Source organism: Pantherophis guttatus, chromosome 2 (genome assembly GCF_059756535.1).
Source record: "Pantherophis guttatus breed Tessera chromosome 2, ASM5975653v1, whole genome shotgun sequence".
NCBI lineage: Eukaryota > Metazoa > Chordata > Lepidosauria > Squamata > Colubridae > Pantherophis > Pantherophis guttatus.
The window spans coordinates 252,210,489-252,237,132 of record NC_142064.1 but is presented as its reverse complement, the minus strand read 5'-3'; the positions used below and the strand labels follow the sequence as shown (position 1 = coordinate 252,237,132).

At 39.3% G+C, this 26,644-nt stretch overlaps 2 protein-coding genes across 5 annotated transcripts in view; one reads left to right on the top strand and one right to left on the bottom strand.

The window, feature by feature from the left end:
• The window catches only part of LOC117668001 (butyrophilin subfamily 2 member A2-like), a 27,039-nt gene extending 5,217 nt beyond the window's left edge, over positions 1-21,822 (bottom strand). The window contains exons 1-7 of one of the 4 annotated variants that reach the window (XM_087883844.1): positions 21,712-21,822; positions 11,791-11,888; positions 8,013-8,147; positions 6,542-6,889; positions 3,521-3,763; positions 2,983-3,087; positions 640-660 (exon numbers count right to left, since the gene is read on the bottom strand). In XM_087883844.1, coding sequence (XP_087739970.1) covers positions 640-660; positions 2,983-3,087; positions 3,521-3,763; positions 6,542-6,889; positions 8,013-8,147; positions 11,791-11,800 — 862 coding nt within the window. In that variant the 5' untranslated portion in view covers positions 11,801-11,888; positions 21,712-21,822. Of the gene's footprint in view, positions 1-639; positions 661-2,982; positions 3,088-3,520; positions 3,797-6,541; positions 6,890-8,012; positions 8,148-8,706; positions 9,033-11,790; positions 11,889-21,711 lie in introns of those variants that run through there. The other 3 variants (XM_034421671.3, XM_087883846.1, XM_087883847.1) reach the window with 3 other exon arrangements.
• On the top strand, positions 16,825-26,644 carry LOC117668013 (ohanin). Its single transcript, XM_060691445.2, has 4 exons — positions 16,825-17,204; positions 19,547-19,641; positions 21,745-21,840; positions 25,405-26,644. Exons 2-4 carry the CDS (start codon positions 19,569-19,571, stop codon positions 25,884-25,886), a joined length of 651 nt encoding a protein of 216 aa, XP_060547428.2. The 5' UTR covers positions 16,825-17,204; positions 19,547-19,568; the 3' UTR covers positions 25,887-26,644.

Genomic DNA, 26,644 nt, shown 5'->3' with positions numbered 1-26,644 from the left:
ATGATTATTTCTATTTAGTAATTATCTACTATAATTTGTCAGAGAGGTTGAGAAACTGTCCCAGGAAAGAAGAATGGAGTTTTGATGCCTATGATATTTCTATTTCTATTTTTAAGTTTCCGCTTAAAAAAAATGTGAAGGAGTTTGAAAATTAAAGCGTTACACTTTTTTTTTTCATTCACTTAAAGGAGTGATCATTGCCGAATAATAAAATTACATGCTTTGTACATTGGAAACCCTAAATTTAATCCCTTTAGATAACAGGACTAGACTTTTGTTAAGACTCTTAACTGAAACCATGGAAAATGCTGAATGTCACACCAGCATGACTGAGATAATTGGTTTGCTTGTTGGTAATTTTCTGAAGTGCACACTTTGTTCCTATCAGCAGATATTTTGCTACGGGTTTTTATTTGTCCCTTTCTGTTGTGTTACACAGAGTGACAATTTTACAAAAATATAATTAAGTTGATATTCTTCCTTTCCCATGAAAGACACAACACCGAATCACCTATAATACCTATATTATATATTAAGGAATACTTAATTTCACTGGAATTGAGATTGATAACTTCTGTATTAGATTGTGGCCCAAATGTTTTTCTCAAAAACCAGAAGAAGAAAAAGAAACTCACTTACTCAGTTCAGTGACCAGCTTTCCTAGAATAGAAGAAAACAAAAACATCTTATTACTGTACTGCTGCAGAAAACGTAAATGTGTGGTTTTAACTCCTCCCCTCAGCATGCCACTATAGGGCATTGCATGCCAAAACAACTAGACACAAAGACAGTTTCCCCCCATGCCATCACTCTGCTAAACTCTGCTAATTCCCACAGCACGGTCTTATGTCTAAGGATATTTACCCATGTTATCCTTTTCATCTTTCCTATTACCTTCTCCTGTTGGTATCTTATGATTTATCACTTTGTTTTTTGTCTTATGATTTATGACTGTATTTACGATTTACAATTTATGATTTATCACTTTGTTGTTTGTATGTACACTGAGAGCTTATACACCGGAGACAAATTATTTGTGTGTCAAAACACACTTGGCCAATAAAGAATACCCTGTTCTGTTCTTTGCCATCATTATCTGTAATTAAAGCCAACTGGTATTCCCTAAGTCTTTGGAGAAATAATAAGGAACAAAATAACAGCTAAACGTAATCATCATTCAATATATAAGATAATAGAAAACTAATCAGGAGCTAGCAAAGATTTTTTTTCTTTCATGTTATACGGCTGATAGATTGATCTTGGGGGGAAGGGAGAGTTATTCCTTTAAACCAATGGCTTTTAAAATATGGTCCAAGAATCCCCTTTGACAATTATTGAAGATATTTGCAGAATTTTAAAACAAAGTCATTCTCATTATTGCCTTTTATTTGTTACAAAATATGTTTTTTTTCTTATTTTAAGAAATTTTTATTAAATTTCAAAGATAAAAGGTTAAAATACAAAATTAAAACAAAAAAGGAAAATTGGGGGCAATAGAGAATGTTTAATGTAGGTTTTTTCATGAAATACATTTACGTTAATATGTAATGGGTTTAATGTTCTCTTTACTCGATTCAATAAATAAATAAATATTCTACAAAGGCATTAATTTTAATTTTAGTATGGTAAATATTGATAAATATAACCTATACAAACAAAGGTCTTTTGGAGTTTTCCATTATTATTAAAAGTTCAAAAAGATTCTTTGATTAAAAAATCTAAGAAGCACTGCTTCAAACAATGGGTGAATTGGATGACCAATCTACTACTAGATGGCAGCAAAGTGTAAGGCGTTTTTTAAAGCTGTTGGCTGCCATTTAGTGGTCAACTATTTTATGCAGCTGAGATACAGTTGTTGAGGAACTGAAATTCAAGTAAATATTAATTGAATATCCCTCTGGGAATTGTAAACTATCCTAAGAACATAACTGAGGAAAGAAAGTAAGGAATAAGAAGGGGAGGGAATTTTGTGATGGCTCCTTTAATATCATTATGGTTAATATCATTCTCTCCTGTTTTGTGTACCTTTTTAAAATTATTTTTAACTGACTGCTTTTGTATTTTTTTTTAATTAAGTGCTGTATGTCAACCAGTGTCGCTTTCATGTAAGATGGGCAACTACACAAATATGATAAATACGTAAATAAAATTGCCTGCTAGACTACAAAAGTACAAAAGCTGAGTTTTTTCCATTATTTTTTCAGTTCTACATATTCAGTCTGGAATGGGCTGATAAATTTCAAGACTAGAAGGACCGTTAACTAACCCATTGAGAAACAATAGCTATGTAAGCCAAAATTCAGTCAACCTTGCAGCCAAAATTCTGTCAACTTTGCAGTGGAGTGAGGGGTGAGGGTAGGGGTGGGATTCAGCCTATTTGGACCAGTTCGGGAAAACCGGTTGCTCCGATGATCAGTTGAGAGTGAACCGGTTCGCTCCGACGATCATGTGGGCCTGCAGTCGAAGATAAGTTTTAGACTGGTTTGGAAACAAACCGTGTGTGCACAGAGCGCACATTTGGCACATGTGCACTCAGCGAACTGGTTGTTACACCAGTTCAATCCCACCACTGGGTGAGGGACAGATTAAAGAAGCAGATTAGAAGAACCTTGAAATTGCCAGCATAGGACACATCATTTCAGGCTACCTCCCTGAATATGCCCTATACTGACTGCATGTAGCATCTTGAGGCAGAATATTAGAGAAAATACTTCTGGAGCAGAGCATCTTACACCATTCTTAGTGGCAGGTGAATGCTAAGCTTCAAGCAAAGACACAAGAAGAGTAGTGTGCCATCCTTGCACTGAGGCAAGAAGATTTTATGGATTTATCCTTGGAAGAAACATTAGCCAGTGTTCCAATCTATTAAGAAACACTGATTCCAACCAGACACAATTACTGTAACTTCAGAGCTATCTCTCAATTAACTGTGCATTAACACTACTTTTATGCCAGTTAAAGGGCAGTTTCCTATGTACTCACTGTATTTGTTCAGTAGGTAAAAAGTAAATATAGCGAATCCAACCACAGCCATTAGGGAAAAACATAGAGCTACTATCCAGGATGATATTTTGGGGAAGAAGTGATCTGAAAAATGAAAGAAGTATCGATGAATGCATTTTAAAGCAATCCTGAAATATTGGAAAATGCTCTGCTTTTCTCTTTCCTATCCCTTCTGCTATGATTCATGAATGTTTCAGAAACATGCCTTAATCATACACCCAAAATTCACACAATGCCCACTGATTCAGATAAATACATTTCCCCAAACTTTTGGTCCTCAAGAGTAAAAAAAAAAAAAGAAGGAGAATGCAAAGAAATATATTACATGGCCTCATTTGAGATTTTCTTCTTGGAAAGATGTCTTGTATAACTCTTCATTGAGCTTGAGTTTGCCCTAATCAAGACATGGGCACCAGCTGCCAATTTGTCTAATTGAATTCATAATTTCAAACTCATATTACTGCAAAGCCTAGTTTCTAAAATACAGAATGGCCATTAACAGTGTTTATTGACTCACTTGTTATGTGGATGGTTGACTCCTTTTCCAGATCAAGGAGGCTGTTTCTAATGACACAAGTCAAGTTTGAACTTCCTTTTAGAATGATGTCAGCTTGTACATCGAACGTCCCATCATTTCTTTGTGAATCTTTTTTTGCCAACGAAGATAGAAGTCTCCCATTGAGCTCTCTCCACAGGACTTCAGGCTTTGGATACCAGCCACTGGAGCGACAAACCACTCGGATCCCTCTGTCCTGATAACCTTCAATGGAAAGGAGAGGAGCAGGCCCTAATGCTAGATGTGGGACAAACATGCATATTTTAAGCGTTTTCAGGCTGTTCCAAAGATGGGCATCCTGCAGAGCCAGGGAAATCTGCAACCTCCAAACCCCTAAGTTGACATTCTGGCTTCAATTGCTGGAAAAACTGAGGAATGCCTTCCTGCCATTGTGAGATATAAACACACACAAAATCCCATAATATAAGCAATAAAATAAGTTTTTTTTTTAAAGAGAAAAATCTTCAAAAAGAGGGAAGAAATTTGAGGAAAATTAAAACCTCATTTGTATCCATGTAATGAGGTGCTATTCACTTTGAGTTATTGTCCCATTTATTCTGTCTTTCAGCCCCAGCCCAAATATTAAATCAGGTTCTTGGCCCCCAGAAGTTGTTCCTCTTCTACTTTGTTCAAATAGTTATGGAGTCAGTTCAAGGAGCCTGGATAGCTCAGCAGACTAATGCATTGTAATTTAACTCCAGCTGTCTGCAATTAATAAGTTCGAACCTTGCCAGGCTCAAGGTTGACTCAGCCTTCCATCCTTTCTAAGATTGGTAAATTGAGGACCCAGTTTGTGGGAGCAATAAGCTGACTTTGTAAAAAAATATACAAAAGTATGAAGGCTATTGCTTAATGCATTGTAAGCCGCCCCGAGTCTCTGGAGAAGGGCGGCATATAAATCAAATTTAAAAAAAAAAAAAAAGAGCTGAGGTGGCGCAGTGATTAGAGTGCAGTACTGCAGCTACTTCAGCTGACTGCTAGTTCAGATCAGCAGATCAAATCTCACCGGCTCAAGGTTTACTCAGCCTTCCATCCTTCCGTGGTGGGTAAAATGAGGACCCAGATTGTTGGGGGCAATATGCTAATGCTAATATGCAATATGCTATATGCTAACTTTGTAAACCGCTTAGAGAGGGCTGTAAAGCACTATGAAGCGGTATAGAAGTCTTAATAATAATAATAATAATAATAATAATAATAATAATAATAATGAAAATAACAGAAAGATATCCAACACTGAGGGATAAAAGAATATTTGTTTTTTAAAAAATACCATAGGATCAGAAGATTGTCCAGTCTAATCTTCATCCTGTAATAATTTAGATTTTTTTAAAATCATCACCCCATCTCCCTCATCCCCAATCCAGGTATAAAACCTAAATTCTGCAATAGGAAGCTGGCATACTGTATAACAGGTGTCTTTGGGTGTCAGATGAGGCATAAAAGGCAAAACATACACTAGAACTATTATTCCGGAGACGTTTTAATGTCTGGATTATGATGAGTATTGACAACTTCTCGATTTGTCTGCCTCTATTTTTTTTTTACCTCTTAAGGCAAAGAAGTAAGCGTGATTTTTCCTCCTCCTCCTCCTCCTCCTCCTCCTCCTCCTGTCAAAACGATCCTACCCTTTCCTTCCAACATAAGATGAATGGTGGATTGAATCAGTTCCAGACACTGCTATCATAAGAACATGAAATGAGACCTTCCAGGTCTGATAAAACTTCCAGCAGTAGCATTTCAGATATTTCTAGTAAGCCTACAAACAGAGCATGCAGTCAACAGTACAGTACGTCTCAATTCTTCTCAGCATTCACTATTAGAAGCATATTGCACCTGAATATGGATGTCCCAATCAGGTATCACAGGTGTACAGCCAGTCATCAGTGGGGTTGCATACCTTTAAAGGACCAGATTTCAGGCTTTGAATGGTGGTAAATATTTGGGATGTCACTTAATTGAAGAAGCTCAAGGAGTGATAAGGGCAGCAGTTATTAACAAAAGTAGCTGCCTGAATTTGCTTTATAGCAGATGGGGAAACATCAACCCTCAAATATGCAGCTGTAGGAGATGACCAGACTGAGCCCAAGGGAGAAATCAAATGCATCACATGTCTTAAGTCCCTTCGTGCCCACAAGAGATCTAAGCCCAACCCACCTTGAATTCCTCTGACTCTTATCTACCGCCTACTTTCTTCAACTGTTAGTAGTTCAGATTCAGGGGTCCTTGATGCTCTCTGAACTTGCTTGGTTTTTTGTTTTGTTTTTTTGCAAACGTTTCATTACCCTAATTAGGTAACATCATCAGTACTAACACTCCAGCACTGATGATGTTATCTAGTTAGGGTAATGAAAGGTTTTCAAGAAAACAAGCAAGCTCAGAGAGCACCAAGGACTGCTCATTTCACTCCTGAGCTACAAATACTCTCCTTTATTAGTAGTACAGATTCTTGTAGACAGCATAAGCTTGCAATAAACCTTTATATTCATTTGAACTGCCTGGATTTCTGATTTCCCATGCAGCAGTCCAGACCTGCATATGTCCCAGAGTCTAAAATTGGTAGTAAAATGGCAATTTTTGGTGGCATGATTTAGCCCCCTCTCCCATTTTCTCTTCAAACATCTGGAAAATTCAATTATGTTGTGCTTGCTTGTTTTTTTTAATGCTGACATTGAAAAAGGAAAAGCTAAGTGTTTCAACCAATCATACTTTCTGGTCCCCATGTCAAGGAAGTGAATATGAAATGAATGGCCACTGGAAGAAAAATGGTTACCCACCTTGACATTATGGAACAGTAACCCTTATTCCTTCTAAACATCAAGAAAAACAGATTAAGTAGGTTGAAAGATTTTTGGGGGAGAAACATTAATAGCCCTGGTTTTCTCACAATCTAAGAACATATTGAAAGGTTGATGACTGCAGAGGTTTTAGAGCCAACTTTGATTACACATTTCTATTAAAAAAGATTTGCCCTTTACTTACCAGTCACTTTCATATCTAACGTGGCTTCCTGTTGGAAACTCCCATTCTTAACAGAGCAGTGGTAGTGTCCCTCATCAAATAGGCTAATGTTAAAAATCTTCAACCCAATCTTTCCATCCCCAATGCCATCTTTTAGAAATTCTGTTCTTCCTTGGTATTCTGGCTGCTGCTGTTCCAGATGATCTTTGCCACTGCGATAAAGGTGTACATAGGAAGAATTTTGGGAGCGGAACCAAGTAATCTCCATATTCTGGACATTTGTTCTGGGGGACAGATGACAGTGTAGCACAATCGTCTCTCTCAGAGAGGCAGTGATTGGGTGATGTGGTCCAAGCAATGTCAGCTGTACTGTGAAATGTACCAAATGCATAAAAATTATAAATGGCCAAATCAACTGAAGGAGCAACATTATATAGGCAATTTATCTAATCATGTCAAATAGCAACTGATAGTTGGCTGAACTATTAATCCATCACTTAAATACAGTGGGTTGAGTTTCTCTTGGATAATCATTCAGCTCATATTCAAACTCAGATAGAGAAAAAAATTGGACAGGGGTGGGATAGCTCAATAGTATAATACTTGCTTTACACATATGCACACACACACAAATGGAATCCTTAACATTTCCAGGTAGGCTGAGAAGACTCTTGTGTGAATGGATGCCAATCACCCCAGATAATGATCATTGTAGTATATTTTCATATCCACACAGGACACAAACTTGAGTTCCATCAAAACCATTGACTGGAACTCTCATTAAGGATCTAATGCCAGGTCCTGGTTTTCTTCAGAATTGAGCAGGGGCACAGTGCACTGCACAATTGAGTAATGTAATTGTAAGAACTGGAGAGGTGTGTGTGTGAGAGATCTAACACTAGAGATAGATCTGCACCACTGGTGTGATAGAACCCAATGCCAAGTTAGATGGATGAAGGGTCTGACTTTGTATGTCAGCTTCCTATATTCATTTCCTAACCTCTCTGTTAGCAGGGCATCCTTGTATTGATCAGCCTTCCTTTTTTCATTAGATCAATATTAATACAGCCCCCAATATACATGTAATGGATTCCTTACCCATGTTGATTCATTAAATTATTTCTACATTTTTATAATGTTATATTTAAATATTTCTTAGGTATGGCACCCATCTTTGCCATCTTTCATTCAAGAACTCAAGGAAGCATATCTATGGCATCTTCGGCCCATTTGAGCTCCCATAGTTAAAGGCAGACTGGAATCTGGGTGTCTCCAGTGCCACTCCAACCCTTTAACTGCTACACCACACTGTCTCTTTGTTTTAATGTGAGGTTATAGGGGGATGTTATGTTTAGCGCTTGCTCTCTCTTTCTCTCTCGGTGTGTGTGTGTGTCTGTGTGTGTGTATGTATGTGTGTAAAATGCTTCTTAATATATAATACATAAAAGCAATTACATTTCTTAGAAAATACAGTAACACACAAAGTTCTTACTTGGATTGCCATTGTTAACAAGTAGAATAACTAAGAAAGTGGTGAAAATAAACAGGAAATAATTCATTTTGGAAACACAACTGAAGGTTTTCACTTCCCTTGTTTTCTTATTCTGGTCTTCAAGGCATGTAGGAACTATTAGAAAACAAACAAATAAACAAAAGAAATATTTTTAGTATTGTATTTTGTTAGTATGATTCTCTTTTTCTTTAGATGTATCCATAACATTGCATAGTTCAAAATGCTGGCAAATGGTTTTTAACAGCTGATTTAGGCAAAAGATGCCGAATAATGTAACTTTTCAATTAAATTTATTAGTGAAAATGTTAAAATACTCAATTATGGTTTGGGATCACTAGGATACCTAGGATCAAACTAGCATACAATCTTTTCATCCTCATCGTCAGGAAATAGTTTCAATGAAAGAGTGTGTGTGGAACTTCCTGTCAGGTAAAAAATTAAGAAATGTAAAACTGGATAGAAATTTTAAGCAACTGTTGCTTTTTTTCTGACAGACTATAAGCTTAACTATTCAATTTTTCAAAATGGCCATAAATACCTCAACGTATTAGAACTGAAGTATGACAATCCATGAAACAAAATATTCTCACACGGAAGGCAAACTGAATCCAACACACATGTTAAAATACACACAGATACGCATTTAGTCAACAGTTGTTGTACTTACTCTTACCTCATTAATGAAGAACACTCATTAGATCACATCCAAATTGTACTTCCTTAGAACAAAAGTAAACTGCACACGTTTCCTCCTTACTGTAGGCGCATTTTTCCTTCATTGACAATCAGCAATGGAAAAATGAGAGGACTGGGAGGTGATCTAGATATTCTTTCAACAGGCAGACGCCACCCAGCCCACACTTGGCTTGAAGGAGTCTTGGGGATGGTGGAGCAAAGAGGGAGGAAATTTGTCTGCAAAGATCTCATTTCTCAAAATCTTCTTGTTAAGCTACTTCTCTTGTGCTTATCATTGCCTTATCAGTAGACAGCAGAAGGTACAAGAAAATGGGAAAGAGGCCAGGTTTTAAACCAACGTCATCTTCAGCTAATCACCAACAGGCAGGCCAGTCATAATGTTTACTGATGTGGCATCAGCATCAGCAGTGAGATACTTTTAGAGATCTGCAGTGTGGGAAGATGATGATTATAAGGGGTGGGGGGGGGGTTGCAAAAGGAATCAAGTTACGGTACTTCTCAATTGAAAGGACTTAATGTAAGCAACTACCTACCGTATTTTGGGGAGTATAAGACGCAGCTTAGTTTTCAGGGAGGAAAATAGGAAAAAAAAAAACCTGCCTACCAGGTATTCATCTGGCTAGAGTCCTTAGTCTGGTCAGCTTCAGCACACTAGTTTGCTGGGTTTTTATTCCTTGCTTGGGGATAAGGAAACAGCTTCTAAGGCACAGCTGAGAGGAAGCAGCAATGTGAAAAGCAGGCAAAGGTGGGGGAAGATCCCTTCACTCGGCTAGCGCCTAGTTAGGGCTAAAAAAAGCTTCTAAAGAACAGCTGAGAGTCGGAGCAAAGCATGGAGATCGCTTCACTCCTAGCGCCTCGTTAAAGCACAGCGGAGAGTGGAGGGAGCAGGCAAAGCTGGGAAGATCGCTCGTTAACGCCTCGTTAGGGCTAAAAAAAGCTTCGAAAAAGCTACATTCGGAGTATAAGACGCACCCAAATTTTCAGCCTCTTTTAGGGGGGAAAAGGTGCGTCTTATACTCTGAACAATACAGTATGTTCCCTCCTAAGCAGGAAATAATATAGGCAGGTTACCATATGCTCAGGGGCAGGGGTGGGTTCTAAATTTTTTTACTACCGGTTCTGTGGACGTGGCTTATTTTGTGGGTGTGGCTTAGAGGTCATGTGACTAGGTGGGCGTGGCTAGCTGGTCAGAGTCATTTCTGGAAGGTCCTCGCACTTACGACCAGTCCTCGCACTTACGACCTGACTAATTTGTTTGCTTTTAACACTGATCAGCTGTAGGACGGCCCTTTGAAGCCCCGCGGCAAGAGTTTAAACAGTTTTTTTTCCCTCTAGTCATAAGCTGGGACTCAGGAGGCAGCAATAGATTGGGGGTGGGGCCAAATAAAAGGTAAGAATAACATGGGGGGGGCGGGGGAGGAGAACCGGTTTGGTGATGTCATATCATCACCGCTACTGGCTTGGCTGAACCGGACCAAACCGGGAGGAACGCACCACTGCTCAGGGGGTTGCTTATATTATTGGTCTGGGAGCAACTTTTTTTTACTAGTGACCAGGCTTCAAGCTAGAGATCTTTCATCAAACCATTCATCCTGTCCTGTCCTTCTGAAAAGACTAAAAAAACCATATAATTGTTCTTCTCTAGTGAAGTCCCCTCACTATTCCTGGAGAAAGGGTTACTTACATGTGCATTGTCCCTATTTATTCTCAAGCTATCCCTCTAAGGAAAGTGAATGTTATTGGCTCAAGATCTCCAGGTATTTCCTACTTGAGCCAAAATTTGAATTTTGGGTCAAATCCAACATTGGCTGTCCCTGTTGATTTCCATAATCCATGGTCTATCTTCCCTTCCTGGCTACTCTCAGTTTCAATCTTTTCTTTGCTGGTTTTGTTTGCTTTACAAATGATTTTTCATTACAGGTATTGAAAAATGGCTATGAGTAATTTCCAGTTTTGTTGTCTATGGAGATTCTCAGTCATCCAGGTCATGGTTATCCCAAAAGTGCTTTTTCAAGAGGCAACTGGACTTCCTGGTTTTTCTTCTGTTTCTTCTGCTCTGAAGAAGCTTCTTGGATGAGAAGCAGTGGTGGGTTGCTCCCGGTTCGGTCCGGTTCTTGCGAACTGGTAGTAACGGCTGCGGGAGGCTCCGCCCACCCAGCCGGATGTCAACACGGACAATCTGTGCATGCGCAGAAGCGTGCGTGTGTGCTCCCGATGCGAACCAGTAGCGAAGGTAAGTAGAACCCACCCCGATGAGAAGCAAAACGTCTTCGAAGAAAAAACAGAAAGTCCAGTTGCTTCTTAAAAAAGCACCTTTCGGGTTACAGTTTAGTTTGCTCCCGATATAACATAAAAGCTATATTCAATAACATAATTTAATGTCTGTTTTTTTTAAACATCAAAACATTAACTAGCAAACAAGGGATAAGGAGCAGGCAAAAGCAGGGGAGAGAGACATGAACAACAAGCAGGAATTTATATGACCGATATGCCTATTAAAAGGACATAGAATTTCTCAGGGTCACTGGAAACAATACTGTAGGCAATTATCAAATTTCAGCAGCTTTTCACTGTTCCAGCTTTAAACTTTTTATGCGCATACTACAGCAGTATTTCTCATTCTTGGCAACTTTTAAGATGTGTGGACTTCAATTCCCAGAATTCTCCAGCCAGCAGGCTCTGTTTCTTGGCTAGATTTGATTTATTTATCTGTATCCTACCTCTATTACTTTTACAAATAAGGTGCTGAACATATCCAACCCACCTTCCTCCTCCTATTGTCCCCACAACAACAACCCTGTGAGGTGGGTTGGATTGAGAGAGAGAGTAACTGGACCAAAATCACCCAGGTTGTCATGCTGAGGTGGAAATAAAACCCATGATAAAACCTTCTGGCCTGGTGCCCTAGACCAAACTGGTGCTATATAAATAGGTAAATACATAAATAAGTCCTGTTTTTATATAATAAATAGATACATTTATATACACCTTTATGTCCTGTTTTTACTCTTGAAGATCTTGTCACAGAGTTCCTGAAACATCTATCGAATTGACCACATACCTTGAGTCATTAAGAGCTAGAATTCAACTTTTCTTTTGCTCCCTTTCTTATATCTCATAACATTTTCCAGGAAAGGCCCAGGGGAGTTTACAAGGAAGCTGTAGAAAGAAGGAACCAGAGATCCAGTAAGTTTTTAGTGACTTTTCATCAGTGGTGAGTTGCCCCTGGTTCGCACCGGTTCGCAAGAACCGGTAGCAAAAATTTGTAGTAGTTTGGAGAACCAGTAATAACATTGGCTGGCCACGCCCTCGAACCGGTCGCCACTCGCTTACCCCGCCCACCTCATCAAAGGCTTTTTTTTTTTAATTTTTAAAAGCATTTTTTCTACAACCTCTTCGGCCGAAAAAATGCTTTTAAAAGTTAAAAAAAAAGCATCTGATGATTGCGCGGCTCAGCTGGGATCGTCAGAGGCTTCTAAAAGCATTTTTTTCTGCAACCGCTTTGGCCGAAGAGATTATAGGAAAAAAAATGCCTTTAAAAGCCTCTGGCGATCCCAGCTGAGTTGCCTGATTGTCAGAGGCTTTTAAAAGCATTTTTTTCTACAACCTCTTAAGGTTGTAGAAAAAATGCTTTTAAAAGTAAAAGTAAAAAAAAAAAAGTTGGCCACGCCCACCCAGTCACATTTTCCCCCATCAAGCCACACCCACAAAATAAGCCACATCCACAGAACCGATAGTAAAAAAATTTAGAACCCACCCCTGCTTTTCATCACTCCCTGGTATGGCAGTTGCAATAGGCCACCAATCTCAGTCATTCCAACTCTACATTTGTTGGTTGATTTCAGAAAGTGGGGGTGAATGTCTAATGGTGGGCAGTTATCAGAGGATTAACAACATGACAATACATGACAATACATTACTATAATCATTCGTACATGACAATAGTGAAAGAAAATCCCGTGGCTCTTAATCAGGATGCTTGGTCTTCTTATTTAGAGGGAACTGTTGTGCTATGCAGAAAGAAAATAGGAATTTGTCACACTCCCTCTAGTTAGCTATGTTACTTACTCACTCTCTCTCTCTCACACACACACACACACACACACTGCTGCTCCTCTTTAGGATGCCAATTTAGATCAGGACCAGTTTGTACTATGTCCTCTCTAATCTCTCTGGAGTCCCATTGGAAGTTGACAAACGGGCTGTTTCTGGCCTCCGTGGGGTGGGAAAGGCCATTTTTGCCCTCCCCAGACTCCTAGAAAGGCTCTGGAGGCTGGGGACAGCAAAAAAACGGCCTTCCCCCCACCCCCCCAAGGCCCTCCAGAGACAGGAAACAGCTTGTTTCCCTACATCTGGTGGGCCCAGAAGGCCCGAAAATCAACTGGTGGAACTGAGCTCACGTGCCCACTGATATGGCTACACGTCCACTTGTGACACGTGTGCCATAGGTTCCCATTACAGCTATAGTGGCCGATTTTCCAGAATAGATCTATACCCCAAATCAATGTTTCCAACCTGGACAATTTCCATATTTACAGATTTCATCTTCCAGATTCTCAGCAAAGACCATGTTGGTTGGGGAATTCTGGGAGTTGAAATCCATGTAATTAGAAGTTGCCAGGCTTGAGAAACAGTGTCTCAGATTATAATAGATTGTAGTATAGATGATGACGATGATGACGACACCATGCTCCCTGAATTGTTTACCTGCATAATTCTGCTGACGGTGTATAGGCATCTCAACATGACAACTTAGTATGGTATCCAATTGTTTCATATGGGACTTGGAGGTGCAATTCACCTTTTTCAGCTTTCCCATCACTCCAAAAAGCTCATGGGTAATGCTTCAAACTCTTTAAATCTAATGAGTACACACCCTCAGAACAAGTTGTATTGTTTGGCTGTTAATGATTATTCTGGCTTGCTTCATGACCAGAGAATGCGGCTGATAATTGGTGTTTTGACTGTTGCAGGCAATTTTGTTTCTTAAACTAATTACTCAATAAATAGCCAAGGCACTTGATATGTTTTCTGAATGGGAACTAACCAGAAATCCTCTTTTAAAGTTTTGAACAGAAGAACCTGAACAGAAGTCCATTCTATTGGACTTAGTGTAGTGCAAGTAATCTTCAACTTTCGACCATTTGTTTAGTGACCTTCGAAGTTACAAAATAACTGAAAAAAAGTGATGTATGACCATTGTTCACGCTTACAACCGTTGCAGCAGCCCAGGAGTGGGATTCTATTGGTTCGGACCGGTTTGGGCGAACCGATTGTTATGAGTCTGGCCAGTTTTGCCGAACCAGTAAAACTGACTTCTGCCTGGCCCCCCTCCTTTCCACCCGCTCCATCCAGTCATCTCACCTGCTCACCCGCCATTTCTGCCTGGCTGCCTGCCTCCTTCCGGAGGAATCGCACCACCAGCTGATTCTGCCTTTTCCTGCCCCTTCCCGTCCAGTCACTCCTCATCTTGCCTGCTCGCCGTGCCATTCTGACTTCGCCCACCATAACATTGTTGCCTGACTTCACTATTGCTGCCTGACGTCTTCACCCACCCTTCCTGCCTGACTTCGCTATTGCAGCCTGCCTTCTGCCACGGCCCTGATCTCCCTCCAGGTAAGCCTGCAAGCCCCGGTCGATTTGACTCCCGGGCCGGCCTAGCCTGCCGCCGCTGTGCTGCCCCCCCCACATCCCTGGCCTTGCCTAGCTAGTACCCCTCCTCCAACATCAACCTCGCGTAGGTAACTAAGCCACGAAAAGCCCCGGGCCCGCCGGCAGCAGCTCCCACTGCCGTGGAGCATGTGGCACACATGAGCTAGCTACCTACTTCCCCCCCCCTCCATCCCCAGCCTCGCGCAGCTAGCTTACCCACGAAAAGCCCTGTGCCCGCCGGCAGCGCCAACCCACCAAAGTTAATAATTCTGAGGTATCAAACAATAATCCAATGGGATCATAAACTGAGAACTACCTGTAATCAGTGGAAAGTGCTCCATCAGTGGAGGGTTTCAAGAAGAAACTGGACAGGGAGTTGGACTAGAAGACCCAAGGGATGCACCCAGCAGTAGACCCAGAGTTGGAAGGGACCATCTTAGTCCAACCTCCTGCTCAGGTGGGAAACCCTGCTATACCATTTCAGACAATTTGTATTTGTACATTACAAATTGTCCACAGCAATGGATGAAAACAGACTGTACAATGTTGGGTGAAAACAGATCGGATCCCTTCCGTTACCTGTAGTCCTCAACTTACAACCACAGTCGAGTCCAAACTACATCATTGGGTTTTTTTGTTTGTTTGTTTGTTTTGCAGTAGCCTAACACTAACAGGATGAAAAGACAACAGAGTTTGACCTCTTATTTTGGAAAGAAAACAAGAGTGGAAGATCCAACAGAGTCACAACCACCTCAAGCACACCAACTTGGAGAAAGCAGCATGAGCACAGCAACTACTTCTGAAAGCAGCACAAGCACAGCAACTACTTCCGATAACTCGGACATTGCAAATAATCTCCCTGACTGCTGGACATTGCAGCAATACACCAACTTTAGGGAGAAATACGACAGATTGGCAGTTTTTTTTTAAAAAAAATAGGTTGCAAGTATTGTGAAAAATTTGACATTAGAGCATCAGAAAAAAAAGCGTTCACATAGCTAAGGAGTGGAAACATTTCGAAATAGAGGCTGCTGGGAAAAGTAAAGAGGTGCAACAGGCCTCTGTTGGGAAAAAGATGAAAGAGCACTTCTTATCCAAAGCTTACATCTTTTGCAAGAGAAGTTGAAGCAGTGTGAGCAGGATGCAAAGGACTGGACAAGATGACAGAAAAGAATTTAGGTAGTACTAGGTAGTTGAGTATTCAATATAGTTTACAATCTGGCACAAAACTGCAGACCGTTTTCTGATATAGAAAGTGACATAGAATCTCAAATTAAAAATGGAGTAGATCTGGGAATAGGATTGCATTCACGTAAAAGTGCAGTGAAAATAATTGATTTCATTGCAAAAGACATTAGAAAACAATTATTTACTAAAACTGTTGAAAAAAACCTAAAAATATGTTTGATTATTGACGAAGCCTCAACGATATCTAGCAAACCACGTTTAAGTAAAGTATTAAGTAATACTTTACTTAAAAGTTGAGGATCCAGTTAAGTCGCCAACAATTTTCCTTGAGCTAGTTGAATTGGAGTTATATGCCTGTATGTAAGCAACAATCTTTCCCAAGCTGGTTGTTTCCAGATGTGTTGGGACTTCAGATCCCAAAATTCCACGTTTCAACCAGTTGTTCTGCAGATGCAGCCCAACATAGTGAGCAGCAGCTGGAGAAGTCTAAGTTAAAGAAAACTCATTTGAAAACAAGTGGGAAAAAGTTAAAAGCAGCCAATGAACGTAGAAACTATAACTTAGAACACTTAAATCACCACTTTGTTACGTTCCTCCCATCAACCTCAGTCATTGTGGACAATTGGTTTGGTTGAAAAAAAAATGGGAGATATTATCTAATATAGATTGAGAACACTAGGTTGGAGAACGATGATAGATGGATGGATGGATGGATGGATAGATAGATAGATAGATAGATAGATAGATAGATAGATAGATAGATAGATGATAGATACATTAGATAGATAGATAGATAGATAGATAGATAGATAGATAGATAGATAGATAGATAGATAGACAGACAGACAGACAGACAGACAGATAGATATGATAGATAGGGAGGGAGGGAGGGAGGGAGGGAGAGATGATAGATAGATAGATAGATAGATAGATAGATAGATAGATAGATAGACAGACAGATAGATATGATAGATAGGGAGGGAGGGAGGGAGGGAGAGAGAGAGATGATAGATAGATAGATAGATAGATAGATAGATAGATAGATAGATAGATAGATACTATTCGATATAGATGAAGTATCTTAAATCTTAATATTTTATCTTCTAAAGGCATCCAGACAGCCAGCATAGAAATGCGGAATATGCAAAAATACTATCATTAGGTACTAGACTAGCTGAATGAACTACCTTCTGTTATTTAAGATAAAAACAAGTAAGATCTTTAGGGCCTCTTAAAGCAAAAAAAAAAAAGTATTAGTCTTTAAAAGCCAGAGAACTTTAAGAATTAAGAGTTCAGAGTGCTCTGACCTTTAAAGACTAATTTTTGCTGTGAGATACTTAAACAGCTAAACTGTGTTCAAGATTATGAAACCTGACGTGAGCATGAAACATCTCCTGGAATTGCATCATCTAAGACCTCTGATCAAACTGCCAACCTCTCTGGTCCCCTCTTCCTCCTATACAGCATGCCCAGTTCAAAAATGCTGAAGAACAGGCTGCATGGCTTGGTTTGAAAAAAGGAGGAACAGGAAACTATATCCTTGACAGAGAGAGTATTTAAGAGACTTCAGTGAAAGGGCTGACATCATTCGATCCAAAGAAGACAGAGTTTCCAGGACTCATAAGAGAAAAGAAGGTAAGATCTTACAATACAGCTTTCTTCCAGAAATGCTGATTACTTACCATTGCTTGTAAATCCCATAATAGCTTCGACTGGAGATAGAATGTGGAAAGGATCGTTTATTTCCCAAGGGCTCAAATAGCTTTTTGCGGCTGTTGACACACAAAGCTCTGCATTTTATTACAATTTAAATTTTTGAAGTAAACTGGGAGCATTTATGCCTTTTACCTTGTTAATTCCTAGAGCAGGGGTCTCCAAACTCGGCAACTTTAAGACTTGTGGACTTCAACTCCCAGAATTCCCCCACCTAGCCAACTCCCTGGGGAATTCTGGGAGTTGAAGTCCACAAGTCTTAAAGTTGCCAAGTTCGGAGACATCCATCCTAGAGAAACGATTGAAGAAAAAGGCTGGAGCATTATTCATTTGCCCATCAGCTCAACTATTCGTTTGTGAAGTGAACCTTGTAGAGATTGGCGACTAATTGCTTCAGCTGTTGGTGTGTAGATGCCAGATCATTTTCAGGCATAATCCTGCACAAAAGTTTTGTCTTATCTTCCTAAGGAAAAATTATTCAAGAGAAAATTTGAATAAAGGTAGACCTCAGCTTATGATCGTTTGCTTAAAGTTATGCTGGCACTAAAAAAAAGTGACTTATGAAGTTGAAGTTATGACTGTCATACCACTCCTGTGTTCATGTGATTAGAATTTGGGCATTTGGCAACCAGCTTGCATTTAAGAGGTTGCTATGTCTTGCAATCACATGACTATGATTTGCAATCTTCTCAGCCAGCTTCAGACAAGCAAAATCGATTGGGGAAGCCAGATTTGCTTAATGACCATGTGATTCATTTAATGACCACGTAATTTGCTTGACAAATGAGGAGGTTTATTTAAGAGCCGTGGTGGCACAGTGGTTAGAATGCAGTACTGCAGGCTACTTCTGATGTCTGCCGGCTGCCAGCAGTTTGATTGTCACTCGCTGAAGGTTGACTCATCCTTCCATCCTTCCAAGGTCAGTAAAATGAGGACCCAGGTTGTTGGGGACAATATGCTAACTCTGTAAACCGCTTAGAGAGGACTGTAAAACACTGTGAAATGGTATATAGGTCTGCTATTCCTATTGCTATTAATGACCACAGTAAAATTGATCATAAAATGGGTTCAGTCACATGATTTGCTTAGCAACTGCATTTACTTAGTAACTGAAATTTCGATTCCAATTATGGTTATAAGTTGAGAACTATCTGTAGAAGCAGTACTCATCAACAAGTTGGGATAGTGGAATTGGGAACTTGGGACTGGTAGTCACAAGTTGTGGCTTAAATTTTGAGTGATTAAAATAAACTCTGAACAATGCCAATTTTCCCCCTATTGTTTTCCTATTTCCTATTGGCATATTCATTACTTTCCCCTAAAAAGGTGGAGAAATGAGGAAATGCTAATTAGAATTTATAAAACCACAGAGCTAAACAACAATAAAGCTGCTTTTTTAAGTTTAAACTTATTACTTTGTTTTACACCTTAAAACTAAGTTATGTAGGAAACAGACTTCTAGCAAGGAAAACCCAATCCAAAGAGAACCCACTGGAATTCAATCTTTCACCATCCTGAACTCAAAGCTATCCAACTTAAAGTGGCAAAAGACATTCGTCTTCCAAGACCTATCAAACTGCGGAAGCTGCACTATGCTTCCACAAACCATAGAAAACAGGCTATATATGGTACTAAAAAAATACACACACTACTTTATGACGCTCCTGAAAGCATTGCATTGGTTCATTGGTTTGTGGGCTCAAGGAAGGAGAATGCCATCTGCCATTTTATGTGAGTTCATGTTACCAGTCAGTCATCTGCCATTTTAAGTATTGTAACAAGTCGGTCGTCTGCCATTTTGAAACAGGCAAGCCCATTAATATCCAAAGGTTGTCTTTAAAAGTCAGACGTTCTTAAATGGGGGACTGCCTGCACTCAAGCAGATAAAATTCTAGCAGGAGACTTCATAAACTGTTACACAAGGTTTTTTTGGAACCTGTCGTGTGGAATTGTGCAACCCTTTGCATGTCCTTCTGTGAAAACCTGTGCTGCAATCCTTCTTGAAATGTTGGTTGAGTGTTCAACCAACTCATTGAAAAACAGAAGGGCAGTTTTGGATTTCAATCCTTTTGTAGTTCACAGAAGTCTTCACAATATTATTTATTGGTCATCTGCCAAATCTGAGAACGAACTGTGTCTGATCACTCACAGCAAAACTTCAGAATAAAAAAAAATGATGACATTGTATGTCATTCTCTGGATTCACTTGAACTAAGTTTTAAATCCATTTAACCATTTACTCATTTTCTCTATTCCTTCTGTAGGGAACAAGAGTTTATAACGGTCATGTCTCTTTCTGCTGGCTTCCAATTTAGTTTGAACTTCCTACAAGCAAAGAAAGTCCTGCAGAAGCTCACAGGTAAAGGAAAAAAAAAATTCCTGTGATTGTGGTTTGCTTTTGGTCTTTCAACACTTTCAGCTCTCTTTTGTGCAAACTCCACTGGCAACTCCAGTGTCCCCTTTGATCATATGGTGCACACTTTTCCCCAGTGTGATCAAACACTCCTCTTCCGTTAGGTATGTTTGCTGCCTTGAGTTATATATTTTTTAAAACGTGGGATAAAAATATAAAGATAATGCCTTCATATGTTGCAAAACATTTTCTTCTGCTTTGGTCATCATTGAGCCATAGTATATACAGTAACTGTATGGTTTTTGTCATATTTTGTTCATGTATTGGCAAAGGCGTTATTATTATTATTATTATTATTATTATTATTATTATTATTATTATTATTATTATTTCTATGCAACCCACTCTCCGAGGACTCTGGGTGGCTTACACCAAAGACAGTATACTAAATAGCATATTGCCCCCAATAATCTGGGTCCTCATTTTACCCACCTTGGAAGGATGGAAGGCTGAGTCAACCTTGAGCAGGTGAGATTTGATCCGCTGATCTGCTGAACTAGCAATCAGCTGAAGTAGCTGCAGTACTGCACTCTAACCACTGCGCCACCTCGGCTTATGATTGTTATAGATTGCTGGAAGAGACAGATTTATCTTAGAAGGGAAAAGGAAATACATTCCATTGTGCATTTATCAGTCAGTCTTCTCTAAATATCTCCTCCAAACAAATGAAACAGAATAATATATTTATTATATATTGTAATATATATATTATATATACTAACCAAGAAACAGAAGTTAGAACATTCCCAAGACCTGCAAGACATTTTAAGTATAAGCAATAGCACAGACTTATATACTGCTTCACAGTGCTTTACAGCCCTCTCTTAAGTATTTACAGAGTCAGTATATTTTCCCCAACTATCAGAGTTCTCATTTTACCGACCTCAGAAGGATGGAAGGTTGAGTCAGCCACGAGCCGGTGAGAATTGAACTGCTGGCAGTCGGCAGAACTAACCTGCAATGCTGTATTCTAAACACTGCACCACCACGGCTCTTGACCTATGTCCATAATTGAACCCAGAATTTCAGTTGTAAGTCATGACGGTCATTAAACGGGTCATCATGTGACTACACCCGATTTTCTTACCTTTTTTGTAGCAATCATAAGGCTTACGTAGTGATTGTAAAAAGAACACCATGGTTGTTAAGCAAATCAAGGTTTTGGTTACCACCTTTAAAACGCTCCATGGCTTAGGACCTGGTTATTTACGGGACTGCCTACTACCACCAATAGCCTCCCACCGGCCAGTACGCTCTCATAGAGAGGGACTCCTCTGGGTGCCGTCAGCCAAACAGTGTCGTCTGGCGGCCCCTAGGGGGAGAGCCTTCTCTGTGGAGTCATCTACCATCTGGAATGAGCTCCCCCCAGAGATACGGATGATCCCGGATCTGCGCACCTTCCGCCGCGCTGTGAAGACCTTTTTATTCCATCAAGCGGGCTTGGCCTAATCTCCTCCCTCTTTTAATATGTAAATTTTAATCTGTTTTTAAATTATTGGGGTGTTTTCATCTGTCCGGGCCAAAATGATTTAATTTGATTTTATCTGGTTTTTAAATTTTGTGTATTTATGTATTTTATTGCTTGGCTGTTCACCGCCCTGAGTCCTTCGGGAGTAGGGCGGTATACAAATCAAATAAACTAAACTAAACTAAACTAAATGCCACAGTTGTTAAGCAAACCCATTGTTTGTTATGGAGACTTTTTTGCCAGGAGCTGGAAGTATATGTTGATTTTTGTTAAAAATGCCATAAATTGTGGTCACGTGATGACGGGTCATAGCAAAAGGTCATCAAAATGCACTCATATGACCATGGGCAGAGTTGTGGATCTGGCCCACAGGATGGGGTGGATCCAGATGTTGGTACTTCAAATCCAGGTAGTAAGTAGCTGTTTTGGAATCCATTGTAAGTTGAGGACTATCTATACGGTACACATGACAGCAAGTCCTAAATTATGCCCAGTTTTTCAGTAAAGCAAATGTTATCATCTATAAGACAGTATAAACAATGCCTTACCTATTCTTGCTTTTGGGTTCTGTCCATGTTTAGGACTCTGTTGCATGCTCCTGTTCACACTATGCCTTTTTGCTGATCAGGAAAATGGTGGAAAGGCTCTGGCTTCACCCCCTGGAAGATGGAACAAAGGTAAGAGATGAGTTAAATAAGATTGGCAAGAGGGGGAAAAGGGTAAATATTGCTGAAATTTAAAGCATCTTGGATGAGAAGAAAGGTAGGTGTCCTTCCCCAAGATCAGTTGGGTCAGGTGAACAATAATGCCAGACAATCTCATTGCAATTAAGTTTGGGTTGCTAGATATTTCCTGGCCTCCTTCGTATGGTCCAACAAGAATACTCCTAACATCAGAGTCTCTTGTTGAGACGGCTATAAAAATCAAATAAATAAATCTATTCTGAAGGGAAAAGAGAACAGAGTCATGTAAAATTTAAACAACAAACATTGGCTTCCCCGACTTGCACCTCACTATAGTGCAAACCTGTCCCAGAAACATTTTTTTGTACTGTATTCCTGTGATTTTGCTTTCACTCCCAGTAATCTAAAAAAGAGACAACCTTAAGTCCACTTGAGTTGTGCTGGCATTTTCCTTTATTCTGACACCATAAGCTGCCTAGAGTCACCTTTTTGAGATGGGTGGCATAGAAGTCTAATAATAAATAAATAGAGTCAACCGTGGCCTTGAGAGGTATAAGATCTGCTAGGCTTTGTCATCTTGGAGCAGTGTTTCTCAACCTCTGCTAGTTAGTGTGCAGAATAGTTTCTTAAATGGGCTAGCATTTTTATGGTACGAGAAACAAAGGATACATGGCAGTGGTGAAATCTAAAATTTGTTACTACTGGTTCTGTGGGCGTGGCTTGGTGGGGGGTAATGTGACTGGGTGGGCCAACTCTTTTTTTTAAAAAACTTTTAAAACCATTTTTTCTACAACCTCTTCGGTGAAGAGGTTTAAAAAATGCTTTTAAAAGGCTCTGACGATCCCAGCTAATTTGCCTGATCAGCAAAGACTTTTTTTCTTTTAAAAGCCTCTGACGATCAGGCAACACAGCTGGGATCGTCAGAGGCTTTTAAAAGAATTTGTTTTTACAACCTCTTCAGCCGAAGAGGTTGTAGAAAAAATGTTTTTAAAAGCCTCTGACGATCCCAGCTGAGCCGTGCGATCATCAGAGGCTTTTTTTTTACTTTTAAAAGCATTTTTTTCTGCCAGAGGTTGTAGAAAAAATGCTTTTAAAAATTAAAAAAAAAAGCCTCTGATGATCCCGCGGCTCAGCTGGGCATGGGGGGGGCAGGGATTTTTGCTACTGGTTCTCCGAACCACCCGCCTCCATCACTACCGGATCGGGTGATCCGGTCTGAACCGGGAGCATTTCATCCCTGATACATGGATATTTCCAAAGACATTATATAAGAAATGGTTTGTTATCAGTGTGGGAGAGAGTGAAAGAAAAACATTATTCGAATATTCCAATGTGGCTTTCTACAATAGAAGCAGTGACATACCCAAATATTGTGAACATGGGGATTATTGTTAGATATAAAGACATTTTGACAGATCTGGGAGAACTGAAACAAAAACAAGAACTAGAGAGTCAAGGGATTGAGATAGATTGGTATACAAGACTGTAAATACAATCAAGATATGAAGCAGATCGTAGACAATATGGCTTTAACTTGGAGAAATCAGAACTGGATGAAATATTGACAAAACAGATGAGAAAATGATTAAGAAATTATATAATTATTTATTGCGTATTAGACTAGAGGATGAAGAAGTAAAAGAAACAATGATAGCATGGGCAAAGAATTTTGGATACACCATAGAATTGGAGAAATGGCAACAACTTTGGGAAAGAAACTATAAATTAACAACAGCCTATAAAGAAAACTTGTATAAGATGTTTTATAGATGGCATATGCCACCAGAAAGATTAGCTAAGATGTTTAAAGATAAATCAGCTAAGTGTTAGAAATGTCACCAGTTGCCAGGATCATACTATCATATGTGGTGGTTGTCTAAAGAAGCAAAAAAATATTGAGTGAAAATACAAACATGGTTAGAGGGAATGTTGCAGCAACAAATAGAGTTAAAATCAGAGATATTCTTATTGGGAATTTTACCAGAGACTTATAATAAAGAAGATACATATTTGATTATTCATATAATAACAGTGGCTAGAATTGTATTTGCACAAAACTGGAAAGCAGATAAAATCCCACTGGAAGGAGAAATTATAAAGAAAATTTTAGAATGTGCAGAAATGAATAGATTAACATTGAAAATAAAAGATAAAGAGGAGATGTATTTCAAGACATGGGATAAATTTTATGATTGTTATGATGATTAGAAAAGAAATATGAATAAGGACATAGAGATAAAATAGATAGAGAATAGATGGGAGAAAACAATTAGAAAAATAGATACCCAGATGATGTCAAGTAAAAGGAGAAGGGGGGGGGGTAAAAGGGAAAAAAGTGAGATATTATAAAAATGTATGCAAATGATGACATAAAAATAAATAATAATTGAATAAGAAATTGAAATGAGAATAAAGATAATTAGAAAATCGGGGCTGCTCAAATACCAGTTTAGATTGAATTGAAAAGGGAAACAACAGGAGAGAGGGGAAGGAGTAGAGAGAGAGGAAGGGAGAAGAGAGGAGAGGAGAAAGAAGAAAGGGAAAATGAGAGGAAGAAAAGGGAGGGGAAAGAGGAGCAGAGGAGAAGATTAGAAAAGGGGAAGAAGAGAGGAGTGGGGGAAGAGAAAGGGAAGTAGAAAGAGAAAGAAAGGAGGGATGAAAGAAGTAGGAGGAGAAACAGGAAGGAAGAGAAGGGGAGGAGAAGAAGAAAGGTTGGAGTAAAGATAAAAGGTAAAAAAGCAGCCCCGAAAAAGTAAAAATGAAAAATGAAAGTTAAAAGAAAAGATGAATGAAAAATGGTGAAAAATGACTGTACATGTAAATGTGTTTACGAGAAATAAAAATAAAAAACATTAAAAAAAAAGAAAGAAAAAATGATTTTAAAAATTAAAAAAAAAGCCTCTGATGATCGCACGGCTAAGCTGGGATCATCAGAGCCTTTTAAAAGCATTTTTTTTACAATCTCTTAGAGGTTGTAGAAAAAATGCTTTTAAAGGGCTCTGATGATCAGGCAACTCAGCTGGGATCGTCAGAGCCTTTTATAAGCATTTTTTTTTACAGAAAAAAATGCTTTTAAAAGTAAAAAAAAAAAAGTTGGCCATGCCCACCCTGTCACATTACCCCCCCACCAAGCCACACCCACAGAACCGGTAGTAACAAATCTTACATTTCACCACTGGGTGGGTGGATAATTGTTGTAAATCAGAGGTCCAGGCTTTTGCTCTGTTCCAAGATGTCTCTCCAGATGTCTTTCCGAGAGCTTTTATTTTTATACATTTTTACACAGGCAGATAAAAGGTAGGACAGCAACAGGGTTCTAATTGGACAATCCTCCTCCCTCTTCCTCCACTCAGAAGAAGGTCAGATAACACAGGGCAGAGCAAGTATGAGATCATCCAGGAATGAGATCATCCAGGATCATCCATACAATGACATCAGAAACAGAAGCAGTGTGCTTCCGATGTCATTCTCCAATTCCCTACAGATAATGACATTTTTAGTGATGTTACTCACCTAGAATTTGATTTGGCTTCTGATGTACTATCTTTCTTCTTGCAGCTGATGTGACGTTTGACTCAAACACAGCATTTGAATCACTGGTTGTGTCGTCAGACAAGAAGACAGTGAAAAATGTGGGTGTCTCCCAAGTTGTGCCAGACAATCCAGAGAGATTCAATAGCAGCCCCTGTGTACTGGGGTCTCCTGGATTCCAATCAGGGAAACATTTCTTTGAAGTGAAGTATGGGACACAAAGGGAATGGGCTGTTGGGATAGCCGGGAAGTCTGTGGAGAGAAAACGAAATCTCAGACTTGTTCCCGAAGAACGGATTTGGCAAAGAGGTCTCTGGTGGCTTCGGGGACTGGATTCTGACAAGCCTCACAACAGCTCTGGAAAGATTATTGTCTTTTTGGATTACAATGGGGGGAAAGTAATTTTTAACCTGAATGGTGAAGTCACTACCGTCAAGGCCAATTTCAATAGAGAGGAAGTTGTACCCTTTTACTATTTAGGGGGAGGTGTTTCACTCACAAATCTTTAAGGAGTTACAATTCTTGATTAAAACAAGGGACTTCTCTCTACACAACCTTTGCAATGCCTGTTCAAGCATTTAATAATCTCTGGCTTTGGGAGAATAATCATATACAGGTAATCCTCAATTTACAACAGTTGGTTTAATGACTGAAGTTACAACAGCACTGCAAAAATATAACTTATGGATGTTTTTCACACTTACGACTTGCACCATTCACGTGATCAAAAAACAGTCACTTGACAACAGCCTCATATTTATGACCGTTGCAGTGCCCAGGGTCATGTGATCAGCTTTTGTGACCTTCTGAGAAGCAAAATCAGTGGGGAAGCCAGACTCACTTAACAACTGTGTTACTAACTTAACAACTGCAGTGATTCACTTAATAACTGTGACTAGAAAGGCCATAAAAATCAGGCAAAACTCACTTAACAACTGTCTCGCTTAACAACAGAAATTTGGGGCTCAATTGTGCTCATAAGTCGAGGACTACCTGTATCATATGTCCCTCCCCATCCCCAAACTGCCAACAGCATTTAAATTCCAAACTTTAGAAGGGTTTGTTGCCATACACTTTACACTCCTTTGCATAAACAATATTGCATCCTTTTCCCCTTAGAGACATAAAAGTTTCTTGAAGGGAATTATGGCAAGGCCACATTGAAGGTCGTCCCAGTAATATACCAAATCTGTTTAATCAATTGGACAAAAGGAATTGTATGTGTACTGCTAATAAAGTCTCAATTTTATTACTTTCATTATTTAAA